This window comes from Anoplophora glabripennis, unplaced genomic scaffold (assembly GCF_000390285.2).
Source record: "Anoplophora glabripennis isolate ALB-LARVAE unplaced genomic scaffold, Agla_2.0 scaffold542, whole genome shotgun sequence".
NCBI lineage: Eukaryota > Metazoa > Arthropoda > Insecta > Coleoptera > Cerambycidae > Anoplophora > Anoplophora glabripennis.
The window spans coordinates 1355-16386 of NW_019416642.1; the positions used below are offsets into that span (position 1 = coordinate 1355).

The window sequence follows — 15032 nt, forward strand, 5'->3', positions numbered from 1 at the left end:
TAGTAGATATTTAGTAGTGACAATATTAGTAGTAGTTTTAAAAATATGGTATTTTTAGAAATTAGTCATCGCGATTTACTTCTATAACAAAATTTAGTTTAATAGCGTACATTATCTGTAAAAAAATAAAATACAAAATATATTTTTTTAATGCGAAAAAAAAAGAATAAAAAAATGCATACCTATTGAAAAACGATTTTTTTAGAAGTTTCCGGAGATAAAAGCACGCCACTCTTTTTCAAAAAGCACTTTGTTGGTTTAAAAATAAAAAATATCCAAAAAACTAAATATATATTATTTTTGTATAAAACCATATCTCAAAACTAACAAAATGAAAAAAAAGTTTATGATATTTTTAGTTTTTGTCAAGTTACAGGTAGGTATTTCAAAATTTGTTACCCAAAACACATATCTAATGTGCCCAAAATTTTCAAATGCTCATAACTTCTTGAGGGGTTGACATACAAATTTGAAAGAATTCGTGAAAGCTATACTCTCAATGGTTACTAAATAATACCAAAAAAAATATTTAAAATAAAAATGGTGGGGTCAAGACCCCATCAGTGATTTGGCATGGAATGAATACTCCATATGTTTTACAAACATTGTGGAATGGCGAGAAGTCTAAAAAGGTCGAGACTTCTCAGTTCTATTAGAAAAGCTTTCACAGATGTAGCTTACTGTTGATTATTGAGATATTTTGTGACATTTATAGAATATACATTAATAATAAGTTATTGTTATTAGTAAATGGTGCACTTACAATTGTGAATTAGGATCATAAAAACATGGAGTATTAAATATATCCATGTCCCTGTATTATCTATTATCTATATTTTCATTGGTTTTAAATCAAAGGACAAGAACACGTAAAAGTAAAAGATATTTCCATATATGTATTATTTGATAAAAGGCTTATGTTTTATTTCAGTATTATTAATCAATCACAATCTTTATAAAGATACGGTATTTATCTAGGCAGACGACTTACATAAATCATGAAACCACCACATAGCCCAAATTATTTTTGATGCTGTTTAGGGATCAGAGCTGGGATAGATCCTTACAAAAAGGATCTAGATCAAAGATATAAGATCTTTTTTGAAAAGTATCTACAGATCATTTGACATTAGAAAGATCTCAGATACAAGATACTTTTATAAAAGATCTTTTTACAAAGATCAGTATCTTAGATCATTAAATATGATCTAGGATCAAAAAAAAATCTTAGATCGTTGGAGGAGATCTAAGGTTAAAAAAGTAGGTAACTTCTCAGATCATTTAGAAAACATAAGATCTTAAGATCCAATAATTTGGGCCATTGTCAGTTAATGGAATTTATGTTACACAAAATATTTATTTTAATAGAACACATGCTGGCAAATAAATTTTTAATGGAAGTATCCAACCAATTGTTGAAATGTCACTGCATTAGATACTGAAATGAAACTATAGTCAAATATTTAACATTTACTAGTATTCTGTTACATACACAAAATAATATTATCAACTCAACTCAAAAAATGTTTTCTAACAATCAGTAAATTTACACATTATTCTTATGTACTTAATGAATTTGCCTGAAGTAGAACTAAATTTTCAAAATTTTTATCGGAAAGTGTACTTCGCCTGGGGGCATTAATAAAAGTGGATGATGCCAATGGAGTATTAAATTTAAAAAAAGTTGCTTAATATTTGTCTAGCATTTGAAGAGATCTAAGATATTTTTGAGATCTAAGATCTTTTTTGGGATCTTAGATACTTTTCAGGATCTAAGATCCTTCAATTTAGATCATAAGTTCAGATCTTTTTCAAAGGATTTTTTATAAGTAGATCAAGATCTAGTCCTTAAAAAAGTATCTAGATCAATATCTAAGATCAGATCTTTGATCTTAGATCATTAAAACGATCTATTTTTTAAGATACCTACTCCCAGCTCTGTTAGGGATTTATCTGTCCTACAGCAACATGACATAATAAAAGCCTTTTTTTTGTTTATTTAACATATTGTAGTGTTCTAGCACTTGAGGTTCGTAGGTGTGAATAAAAGTACTCAGTATCTCAGTTATTTATTTCTAGTGGTTTATTTCTAGATCCCCGAACAGTTCTTATTTATTTATAAATAAAATAAATCAACTGTGAATTTACCTAATATTAATTATTTATTTTATCACTGTGGAATGGGAAAATTCAAAAATTCGAAATTAATGTTTTTAGATTTGTGCGTCGACTTCCAATATGGTACGATATTATCACCTGTTTAAAAAAAATTGCATTATACAGGTTGTGTATCCTTAGATGGGTACTGCTCTCTTATTGTCGATTTCTTTAGATAGGTAAAATAATTATTGACACAAGTGTTGCATATCATGGATGCCATTGGTAGTGCTCATATTTGTGACACAAAGTGTTAAAAAAATTAACACAATGTAAAATTGCTGGAACCTTAAGCAGTAGTTGAATACGAAATTTATTTAAAAAAAAAACAATAAATCATCAATCAATACAGAGATAAGATAATGCGTTCGCTACTGCTGTTGTAATTTTTGACTAACTTTTTTGTTTTTCGACATACTGACTTCGGACCTTTTCCTTTCAACGCAGAACTGACATACAGAACCAAGGGTGTGGGGACATTTTTTCAATAATTTTTTCGATTTAACGCACCGTTTCCAAGTTATACGACCTTTTTACTATAACACGTTACACTCCTCTTGTTTCCATAATTTATATTCGACATACGGACTTCGGACCTTTTGCATTCAACGCAGAAGGAACATACAACATCTCTCTCGCACACAATCAGACAAAAACGACAGAAACGAAGCTTCTTTTAAAAATACATGGGATTTATGATGATTAGAATAACCCATTTTAATTTATAAAATTAAAAAAATTACAATGGGTTATTCTGATGACGAAAAATAAAACATAATTAACTGTATTATTCAAATAACAATAATGTGCAAAAGTTCTTCAGGAATATTGAAAAATTTATTTTGGAGGAAGAATCCCGGCAACGAACACTAAAAAATATTATTAGAAACCTTAGGTGGCCAGAAAACAGCCCCGATCTCATTGTCAGTCCTTTAGACATATTTTTTTTAAAGACCTGAAAATTTACAAGTATTGAAAGAAAAATACAGGACGAAATGCTTGATAATTCTGAATTTGTTTTTGAAGCAATTAATAGTAAATTAAAACATATTTTCAACTGTATCATCGATCATCACAATTACTTGCATGTTTGATTTGTAAAAATTGTAGGTATTTTAATGTTATTTCGTTTTTAGGTATTCTCCTTATGTTGTTGTAAAGGTTAGTTAGAAAAATCGTTGTTTGTTATTTTCATAAGGATGAATTTTAATTTTTTTAATGATTTTTTTTATTTTTAAACATATATATTTTATGCCAGCATATTTTGATGTCAAATGAAATAAAGGAAAAGTCGTACATTTGTATTCTTTCTATCTTTAATTATTATAAAACCTATAAATGGAAATGGATAAATGGATGTCAAAATACAAAAAAAAACTATAAGTACCTTGTATATACTAAATAAATTTATCGTCATCATCAAATATTAAAGAAATTATATTACAAGCTGTTTAAAATATATATATTATTACGAATTTTGTTTATTTCAATACCAAAAAATGTAAATAGTAGGTAGCTAATTAACAAAATTATGATTAAATAACTTAATTGTAACACCGCTGCAGAATATCATATGGAACTACATAGATATTCGTTGATTCTTTAAAAACATTTTTATCAATACCTACATCATAGGTAGATTTAAGTAAATACAGTAACGCAAAAAACAGATATTGATAAAAAAGTGTAAAAGAAATCCGTAAGTACGCCTGGCAATATTACCAAAGTCTTGTTTATATGTTGCTGGGATACGCGTAGGGTAGCGGGCCGCTGCATTTGATTTTTCCTAAAATTCTGCTGGTGGTGTACTCTACCGGAAATTCGGAAATTTAAAACTGCTGGCCTATTCCAGTAGCGGTCTGTGGCGATAGCTATTTTGTCTGTGGTTGTAGTTTAAACTGCACAGATGAATGAACGTGAAAAATTCGAGAAAATACGGAGCCTAAAGTGTGAAGTAGGTACCTACCATGCAGGACCGGCCAGGCACAATCTGTTCTGTAGAAATATGTAATTATATTATTACATAACTGCTTATTTTAAATTTTCATTGTTTTAGAAAACGAAAAAATCACTACATCGAAACGAAGGAAATTATTAGGAATTTACGTCGAGAAAAAAAATTATTAACTTATAATTTTTTATTGAAAGAATTCATATTGGTTGAAAATGGAGCATATATTATTTTTGCATATTTTTATCCTTTAAACAAGGAAAAAAAATCATTTTTTTGTCGCGCAAGAATTATTTGTAGGTATTAACTCCGCGAATTTTTGCCCATAATTAGTTCAATCGGTTCCCAAAGTTTTATCAAATTTCTTTAACTTTGATTTTTGTTTCTTCTTTCGAAGTTTTCTACCACCAAATAATACTTGGCATGAGCAATTCGAAACACCTTTTATAGAACAGTAATAACAGTATTCGTAAGTTGCCATAATAAATTGTCTACCTGCTGGAGTAATTTTATAATAATTTGTAGATTTTCGTTGATTCATGAGAAGAGTAGAAAGCCTTCATAAATGTTTATGTAACCCCCGAGCTTAGGCAATCAACATTGCAGAGCTGGTACTGACAGCTAAAAATCCCTAAATATTGGCGTCACCAATATTAAGATTCGTTGATATTATTGTTTTAATAATTTTTATTTTACCGAAATTTATTTGCTAAAGTGAAGGAAATAAAATTACAGTTCCAAACAAAATTACCGATCATTTATGAAGGCCCTGTATGTTCCTCATCGTTTATAAATAGAAAACTAATTTTCAAGATGTCGTGATTGAAAGTGAAAGTTATTAAGAATTTGTATCCTTTATCGGGTTGAATTTTTTTATAGCATTTGTACATTTGTATTAATTTTTTTGTAAATTTGCCAGGATTAAAGGTGTCATTTGTTTAGACGAGAGATGGGCATTAGTCTAATACATCTTCACTTTTACAAAAAACTCAGCGACAAACTTAATAAAAAATTTCCAATCACTTTTCATTGAGAAGTGAGTATTAGTCCAATAGTTGCAGTTACAACTAAATCTCTGTTTCTTGTGAACTGGATACCTCAGGAAAAAATGTATTTATGACTTATCATTTTCCACTTTTCAGTAGAAAAGTGGATCAAATGCGTTACTAAAGAAAACAATTCATGTTGTGTATTATGTATAAAGTTTACAGCATAATTCTGAAGCTGTAAAGACTACGAAAAATGACTAATTTAATGTATGGATTACTCAAAACAGTTCAAATTTATTGTCTGTAATTATTTATTTATTATTTAATCGGGTATTACCGTCATAGCGAAATACATAGGTAGTTAATTATTTTAGGTATAAACAAAGCAGGATGAACATATAAAAAATATGTTTAATACAATTCTAAACATCTGCCATATTACATTCATTAATGTAAAAAATATATTACTTGTAATTAACTGGAATTTGAACAGAAAACGTTGTTTCTACCAAAATATTTTTGCAAAAAAGCAACTAAGTTTTTTCTCAGATTCATTAACGAGTCAGAAATTCTTAATTTCTCTGCAAAATTGTAAATGCAAAAATGATAATTCTAGTATAGCGGAGGACTCTGGCTCGAGCGTACTTTCGATCGTTTCAGGCAACTTTCAAGGGCATTTTTAGCATATTTCCCATCACCCAGGCGATAATCCGAGATATACAAATTGGAGATTTTGTCGTCTACTCTCAGATGCCATTTTCAGATTTTAAATCGGACCATTTTTGATAAATCGCCACGCTGTGCAAAAAATACCCTAATTTGGTTACAATGCAATTATTGTACAAAAAGTTGCATCGGACAGAAACCATCTTGCACTTGCGCACGATTAAACTATAGATTATTATCTGTCATTTTCAACAAGATTGCTTTTCCAACTTCAAATTTGACGGAGTTATGAATTTTTGAAAAAAGGTTTTAGAGGTTTTTCCGGATTTTCTCTGTAAAAAATGAACCGATCGGGTCACACAAAAAAAACATTTTATCGTTTTTTTTTATTCTCTCCTATTGAGAGTAAGACGATTCCATCATTATTTTTCGAGATATTATAAAAAAAACAAAAAATGTCATTTTTTGCAGTTTTTATTGTTTAAAAAAAATTGTTCACGACTTTGCTGGGGAAATCACTTGAGTTTTCATTTACTAAGTATTTTTCAAAAGGTATAATACATGAAATTTGCTGTAATATTTAAGTGTGCTAAAAAATCTCTATTGGTTGGCCTATTAATTAACCTCACGCGTTTAACCGGCCGCTTCAGTGGCACGTGGCTAGTTAAAACCACGAGGTTAATATTTCATCCAATAAAAGGTTTAATTTGTTAAAAAATTAAAAAATAAAACGTAAAAACCAATCCAATAAATGTCTCGCAAATGGCTGCTACTCTTAAAAAATACCAAGGAACAGTTTTCATTCACTTAAACTTAACGCAATACCTGAATTTAACATTATTTCTACAAAAAAACACCTGTGACGTATTTTTTTTCTTGAGGAGATGGGGCGGCATCTTCAATAGCACGCCATGGTTAAAGACATGAGGTTAATATTACATTCAATATTAAGTGAATACGCTGTAGAAAATTTCTTTCAATTCTGTCAGCGCAGTATGAAGATATGACAGAAAATATAATTTTTTGTAAACTGTAAGACCATGTATCTCCGCGCCCCCAGGAAAAAGGTTTATAGAGCAAATTCTACTTATTTTTTGTCAATTTATCTATTCCGGCATTTTCTGTATTTAACATAAAATCACCCCATAGTTCATAGTTTGTTACCAATAGTAAGTATATCAAATTCAAAAAAACATCACTTAACTGAAAGCACTTGTGGCAAGATATTAATTACAAAAAATACAGACTCAAAACCTAGCCGTAGGAATTATACGTGTAATTTCTATGTGGAACCACCTCCTAAATTGTTAAGCAGTAAAAAATAAAACAATTATTGTTTAAATACAAATATATAATTTTTCCCATTTTATCTTTCTCTTTTTTGAAATACTTTAATAGCAAAGAGAATGCAACAATAAAAGGAGAATTATGTAATTAAGTAATACAGATACAGAAAATATTAATCAAATTTTATTTGACTATTGAAATACTTACACATATACATTAGACACGAGTTAGTCGTTAGTCATGAAAATGAATAAATCAATCTTTAGTCTAGATTATGACTAATTAGTTATCAGTTATCAGTCCTAATTCCTAATATCTATGACTAATGACTAATCGGTTACTCGTTATCATAAATAAATACATGAATAACTAGTTTTAGTCTTGCTTCATTAATCGACTAAGAAATGCCAAGCACAGATATAGGGTTATCTGAACCCATGTACTTTGCTATAGCTTCCTCATGGGGGGGGGGGTCGAAGGGTCCAAAAATGTACAACGATAAAATAGTTTTTGCCCAGACTTCACGCAGAAAAAGGCAGAATTCTAAACGCCAAGGGGTACGTTAAGGGGGAATTAAGAAGTGGATCTTATTTGTGGAAGGGCGAAATGGGCGGTGACTATTAAACGCCTTCATTATTGCCATCTTTCTTTATCGCACGGATTTCTATGACTTTCTTTAACGCTCTCACGTAACGGCCGATGAACCATGGGGAGTTTCCGACCCTGTATATGTTTAGAGCGTTTGAGATTCCAAATTCATAGTTGTCGGATAAGAACGCGAGTAAAATTCCATTCTTGCGGATGGGGATATTCAAAATTCCATGCTATCCCAAATAAGCGCTGGGGCCCTTTAAGGGGAAATCCTGCTCTGTGCAGGTGAAATTTTATAAAAACTATTCGTAGTAGAATATCGCGTAAAATTACCAATCATCTATTAAATAACTATAAGTATACGTTCTATAGGTAAGTACATAAGAGTAAATAAAAAATAAGTGATTTGTTCATTATTTTTAAAATAAATAAGTTGCCTAAATACAGTATTGCAACATATGTAATATGTGATGTAATTTTCTACTTACCACAAATATAAAGTTAAATCCATATATAATATGTTTAATAGACGTTGTATGCATTTTGATGAAAAATGTTGGAACGATTTTATAAACTTAATAAAATATTCTGTTATATTTTTTACCACAAAGAAAATTGAAACCGAAACAAAAGGTTTATTATCACTAATGAAATTGATAAATGCCAATTTTTACGGGAGATAAAATAATTCTAGATAAAGTGATGACGCGATAGTGTAATTAAATTACCTGCTGGGTAGATAATATTATTTTGGTTCATCTGTACGATTATACCAGTGGCGTAAACAGACTTTGACCATAAAGAGTTTTAACTTCACTTCATTGGGTACACCACTGGTTTATGGATGAAGGTCATTAGTTTAGATTTATATTTATAGGTTATGTAGACATAAATAAATGCAAAGATACCTACTCTGAAGATCTGAAGTGTATTATTTATTAAATAAGAATGGTTCGACATAAAAATAGGTATCCCATTATTCTATTTTATTATAGCGTACTAAATTGTTTTCTTGTAGATATATTGTACTGGAAATAAACGAAACAGGAAGAAACAATACTTTGCAACTAAAACTTAAAGGCATTTCCCTTCAGGAAGCGATATTAGAAAAAGTACAACAGTTACATGGAGATTTTGGTGTTGCAGCTGTACGAGCAGGGTTTACAGCGAAATATTTCAATGAACACACTAGAGTTGGATTTATAAGAAGTCGATGTGGTCCACATAAGCTAGTTGCTAGTTCGATCCCATGCATAAAGACTATTGAGAATAAAAATGTAGTGGTGAACATTTTATATGTAGGTGCTACTATAAGGCAGTGTTTTAATTTCCTTAAAAATTATCAGCAGAGAAAGTTCGATGAATACTGTGTCAAGTTGAAAACTGATGAAGAAAAACTTGCCCTTAAAGAAGCGATGTTGAATTTTGAAAATGTTTTAGCAATATTGTAGTTTGTTTTGTCGATGTGTATTATTTTATTATAACACCAATCTATCTGTATGTTAGGAAATAAATATTTTATTCATTTAGTGATATTAGAAATATGTGAAACTACTTATATATGACATACAAAAATACAACTACATCAATGATGACTGGTGAAAATAAAAGTGGTCATATTTTGTCGGTATCGAAAATAGTACAGAATATAAAATTTTGATAGTCTTCATATAAATAGCAAGTAAATATGAAAAATATAGGTAATAGTTAACATTCAGCGGAACATTTACAAACATCAAACAGAATGTGATATTTGTCAAACTGTTATTTTTGGACAAAATGAGGAAGTTAATTAATTTCATATACTTATTTACCGCATACTTTTTTTTATTTACTATCTAAGTAAGTAGTTAACGTAAAAGTTCGTTTTGGGGTTAATTATTTCTAAAAATAAAATTTTCACTTTATAATCTTCCTTAGTTTTTATAGAAAATACACTATTTCTCATATCTTAGAATAAAATTTAAAGTACTGCATTTAATTTTAATAATAATTCTCAAAACTCATATGCTACCCCTTATCCCTATCAGTTTAAATATACTGATTAGTTAAGTATTAAAAAAAATAACATGAGGAAAAGGTAGATATGATATTTGTTATATAGGCTGTTACAAATTCACTTCTCAGTACAGGGATCTCGGAAACGGTAAGAGGTACGAAGTAGCTTAAATGGAGGCAAAGTTACGTAATCTGGGGACCAGCATTATGCCTCTAAAAAATCAAGACTAACATGATTAAATTTAGAAATATTTGAAAAAACCGAAATTTTGGAAATCCGTTTTTGTCTCATTTCAGCTTTGTTTGAGGTGATATTGAAAAAAGAAGAACACTTTTTCAAGGCCACTTTTTGCCCTCTTATTGAATGGCATAATCAATTTTTATATGTAACGTTTCGTCTCCAGGACCATCATCAACTTCATTTTTTTAAATACGACCCTAGAAATTGTATTATTACATTTTTTGCAAGCCTTCATGACCCTCAATACTGTACTTTCAGCCCGAACCAGATTCAGACGTTTTGTCTCGAAAAATTAATCTTCAGTGTATTTGTTCCAAATTTATCTAAATTTTTTATTTAGATTTCTTTGTTGATTGAATTATCATACAATGTAAGTGTCGTTAGACCCTGTGAAATTCACCTAGTTATTTGAACTATTACCACCATATGCGTTACAATAAAACTTTTGTTATTATTAACTATTACTATCACTTGGTCATACATAACTCCATAAGTTGTTGCGTCAAAATTAAAACATTATTACAATTTTAATTTTATTATGACAAATTAATTCTTAAAAATGCATATGAACAACCAAAGCGCCAACTGAATATTATTCTTTAAAAAATTTCAGTAGATGTTCAAAAACATTTTCGTTTTGGTAAAGCTTGAAAATGAAGATCAGTGTAATATTATTGGAATTTATTATATCTGTAACCGCAACTGTGAAAGAGCATGTTAGATGTATTTGTATGAATATCTTGAAAAAAATAGATCGGAATTTGTTTGAATTTTGAGCAATCGAGAAGCCTACAAATAACTATGGACACTGGAAAAAACTAATAATTTTTTATTTTAATGAGTGGTGGTAATAGTTTAAATAACTAGATGGATTTTACAGGGTCTAACGACACTTACTGTGTACGATAATTCAATAAACAAAGAAATCTAAATAAAAAATTTAGATAAATTTGGAACAAATACACTGAAGATGAATTTTTCGAGACAAAACGTCTGAATCTAGTTCGGGCTGAGCCAGTACAGTATTGGTAGTCATGACGGCTTGCAATTAATGTAATAAAATTTCTAGGGTCGTATGTAAAATTATTAAGTTTATGATGGTTCTGGAGAGACGAAACGTTACATATAAAAATTGATTATGCCATTCGATAGAGGGTAAAAAGTGGTCATGAGATAGTGTTCTCCTTTTTTCAATATCACCTCAAACAAGGCAGAAATTAAACAAAAACGGATTTCCAAAATTTCGGTTTTTTTCAAATATTTCGAAAACTAATCATGTTAGCCTTCATTTTTTAGAAGCATAATGTTAGTCCCCTGATTACGCAACTTTGCCCCCATCTAAGCTAGTTTGTATCTCTTACTGTTTTCGAGATCTCTGTTGTGAGAAGTGAATTTGTAACAGCCTGTATGTTATTTCTCCAGGGAAAAATTAAAGGACAATAATATGGGAGAATTCTTGAAAAATTATCGTCATCACTGCTAGTAGTGCTAGATTTTGATATTTGATGGTAAATTTTGTTGTACAGGTTGGGACAAATTGAATATTTCTTGAGTGTTTTTCTTATTTTCCAAAAAGACAGCAAAAGTAAAAAAAAAAGACATCAAAACCTAGTTTTGATGTCGGGGACTTAATTTTCGAGAAAATTTGAATGGCAAAAACTGCATCTCAATGAGTTTGTTTTCAGAAGACAGACAGGGGACTATGTTACCCTGTAATGTTTGTATATGTAAAAATATTAGATTTTTGTAGAAGTTTTTTACATAATTTTTTGTACATACATAAATGTATGTAGTGACATTTTTCTTAAACTTCTGATTTTTCAATTATATAACACAAACATATATTTTTTAATGGAACTCATAATTCTAAATTAGTTTTTTTCTATCTTTTAAAAAAGTAGGAGAAATCCCTCAAGAGTTTGCAAGAAATGGAGGAAACAATGGAGGAAATAATAATTTTTTATTAGACAATAATTTTTTGATTTCAAAATTTTTTGTAAATCTAAATATGAAGTCTTCATAAATGATTACAAGTCACATATTGGCGAGCTTAGGCAACCCAATATTGCACGGCTGGTACTGTCAACTAAAATTAATAGTTCGTTTACAATGAACCGTGACAAACTGTTACATCTCTGCTCGAGATAATGTGATAGCTGACTGGTTGAATAAAATCTCATGGAAAATTACACCAATCATCAGCTGGTGAAACATAATGTTGTGTTTAAATGTAATTTTACTGATAGTTGCCAACATGGAGGAAATAAAATTAGTCCCAAAAAAAATTATTGGTCACATGATTTGTAATTATTTATGTAGGCTCTGTAATATAATAGCACCGACTTTTAAATTTAAGAAAAGCAAGTTTTTTAAAAAATTATTAGACAACAGTTGTTTTGGCATATTCAAGCATATGAAACTATGTGTTTGCTATTTTCCGTTTTATCTTGAATTTTGTTTGAATAATTTCACATATTATTTTAGCAATTGATATTAACACGTTCATCTGGAAGTAAATTTAATTGTAAATTAAATTTTTTTTAAGGTTTGCGAGAATTAAAAAATATCGTTTATTTTTGGATTTTGAGACATCAGCAATTAGGATTTATACCATTATATTTTCATATGTATTAAATAAAACAGCAATGAAAATAATAACGATTTATTGCAAAACATGACTGAAAATATCATTAAAATATTTACAACAAATGTGATAGAAACAAGTTATGACTCATTATCAAACTTCTATATTTAACGATAATATTGCTCCAAACAAGTGAAAATGTGAAAATACATATTTTTTATAAAACTACAAATTCTTCAGTAAAAATTTACTGAAATATCAAAATAGAAATTAATACTATAATTTTATTTCTTCACTAATATTAGAGTAGGTGCGTCAATGCTTAAACAATACAAATAAAATTATGGTTAATAATTCTTTAAGGCACAGTCGGTGACCAACACAAACGTAATTTGTGGACAAAACTTAAGTAATCAACTAAATCGTAACAGAAATAATATCTTAAACAATATCACCTAACAAAAACATAATACTACACGCCTGCCAAAAACTTCCTGAAAAATTTGCCATATTAATGAATTTTTGAGAACTACAAGCTTATTAGGGAACTATAAGAAATAAACAAAAAAAATGACCTTTTTAGATATCAGAGGCTATAATTTTTAAGGAAGGATGGCAGAAAAAATATATGAAAAAGCACCAGAAAGGACATTTATTGCTTTACGTCAATAATAATGATTAACTAATTAATATACACACAACAAAACAAAGTAGATTTTTCAAATAAAATATCTTTCGGTCAAAAATCATACCATTAAACTTCATTCAAGAACAAAATGATATAAAATTGTGTGGAAAAGCATTAGTAAGATTGATCGGTTATATAATATATAACTATATATAACACTATAATATATCATAAAACAAGCCTCTATTGATTTGATACAGTTAATAGAATCAATGAAACTCGAGAAGCTATGAATTAAGTATTTAAGAACTTAGAAAATGAAGATTTTAAAATTCAAGGCAATTATCGGAAGTCAATAGAACTGAATAGAGTAAGTAGGTAAGGAAATGCCAGTAAGGATAAACAATGGGCATTTTTCAATAACTTTTTAGCAGCTGAAAATGTTAGTTTTGGAAATGACCTATCAGGGAGAAAATCAATGTGTGACAGAATACGACTAATTTAAAAATAAGATTTTTACCGTAGAAAAATTTTTGTGCGAATTTTATATTATTTATATTAAGAACAAAACCTCATCATTTAGTATAGACCTAACAAGAATTTCTGTACTTTTGCCTAAAAATAAAGCAATCTCCTAACTCGACCATCAATAATTTTTTTATTGCGACAAGCACTATTTGTTTTATGTTTCAAAAACCAACGCATAAGTTTGAAGGATTCAAAGCTTTAGCGGTGGAGAAATGCATTATGCTACCAGTGAAATTAAAAATCTTTCTGTGCAAAACCAGCTTCTGTCTGCACGGAACCAGTAAGTTATGAAAAATGCCCAAAGTGAAGGAAAGGTAAGTAAAATAAAGTGGAATGTGGAGACGAGTGAATACAATGAAGATTTTGCGGTTTTATCTTAACCCAACTCTCTTTTGGCATTTGTAACACCATGAAAAGTAAAAAAAACAGCAAAAGCACTCAAAACATCCACATTGGAAACAGATACTAAAGATTAAGATCAAATTCAAAACAAACAAACATTTTAAACAAAATCATGAGTCCAGAATAAATTAAAACTTATTAGGAAATATTAAGAAATTAAATAACAAGTTTTATTATTTTTACCTTCATAGAAATTGAAAGCTATTATTTTTATGGACGACATTTTTTTTTTGTTTTTATCGCTTCGTCAATAATAGTAGATAACTAAACTAAAAGATAATTTTCAAAGAAAATATTTTTAAATCAAAGATCAATAACAATGAACTCAGGTACCGAAGAACAAATTGAAATAAAATTGATGGAAAGACAATAATAATGTATATATAATACAAAACAAGGTCTGTATTGATTTGACAATCAACAAAACCAATGGAATTGAAGTAATAAAAAATATCAAGAAATCGAAAGGTGCACATTTTAAAATTTAAAACGACAAACTCTTACTGGAACTCGATGGAACCAGAGCAAGTAGACAAAGTGTACTTAGTAAGAATAAACAGTTTTTTCTTTATTTAGAAAAACTTTTACGGTACAAGTACACACATTTTAACGTGAATTTTTGTATATTTGTACCAAGAACAAAACCTTGTCTCTTAACATCATCCTAACAAGAATTTCTTCTCCAATGCTCCAAAAATCAATGTTGTAATTCAAAAGATTCAGCATTTTACCTGCGATGAAACCACTACAAACACATTATTCCTGTCACCAATGAAATTAAAAACAATTTGATGGAAAACCAGTGTCTATCAACACATAGACTCTGTGGAATTTGTAACACCAAGAAAAGCTAATAGATTAGAAGAACTCGGTTAAACCATCGAGACTCACAACAGACATGAAAAATGAAGATTGAATTCAAAAGATGGGCAGAATTATGAATCGAGAAGAAATTGAAGTAACACAATATAATGCTAAACTAATATACAGGGTGTCCCAAAATATGTGGG

At 29.2% G+C, this 15032-nt stretch overlaps 1 protein-coding gene across 1 annotated transcript; it reads left to right on the forward strand.

The window, feature by feature from the left end:
- Positions 1-8409: 8409 nt before the first annotated feature.
- LOC108913095 (ribonuclease P/MRP protein subunit POP5-like) lies at positions 8410-9535 on the forward strand. The gene is made up of 2 exons (XM_018718563.1): positions 8410-8609; positions 8660-9535. The coding sequence occupies exons 1-2, from the start codon at positions 8590-8592 to the stop codon at positions 9090-9092; spliced, it is 453 nt and encodes a 150-aa protein (XP_018574079.1). The 5' UTR covers positions 8410-8589; the 3' UTR covers positions 9093-9535.
- The last annotated feature ends 5497 nt before the right edge of the window (positions 9536-15032 follow it).

Coding starts and splice junctions, on each gene's coding strand:
- LOC108913095 (XM_018718563.1), top strand. CDS start 8,590: ATGGTTCGACATAAAAATAG. Junction 8,610..8,659: donor ATGGTTCGACATAAAAATAG/GTATCCCATTAT, acceptor GTTTTCTTGTAG/ATATATTGTACTGGAAATAA.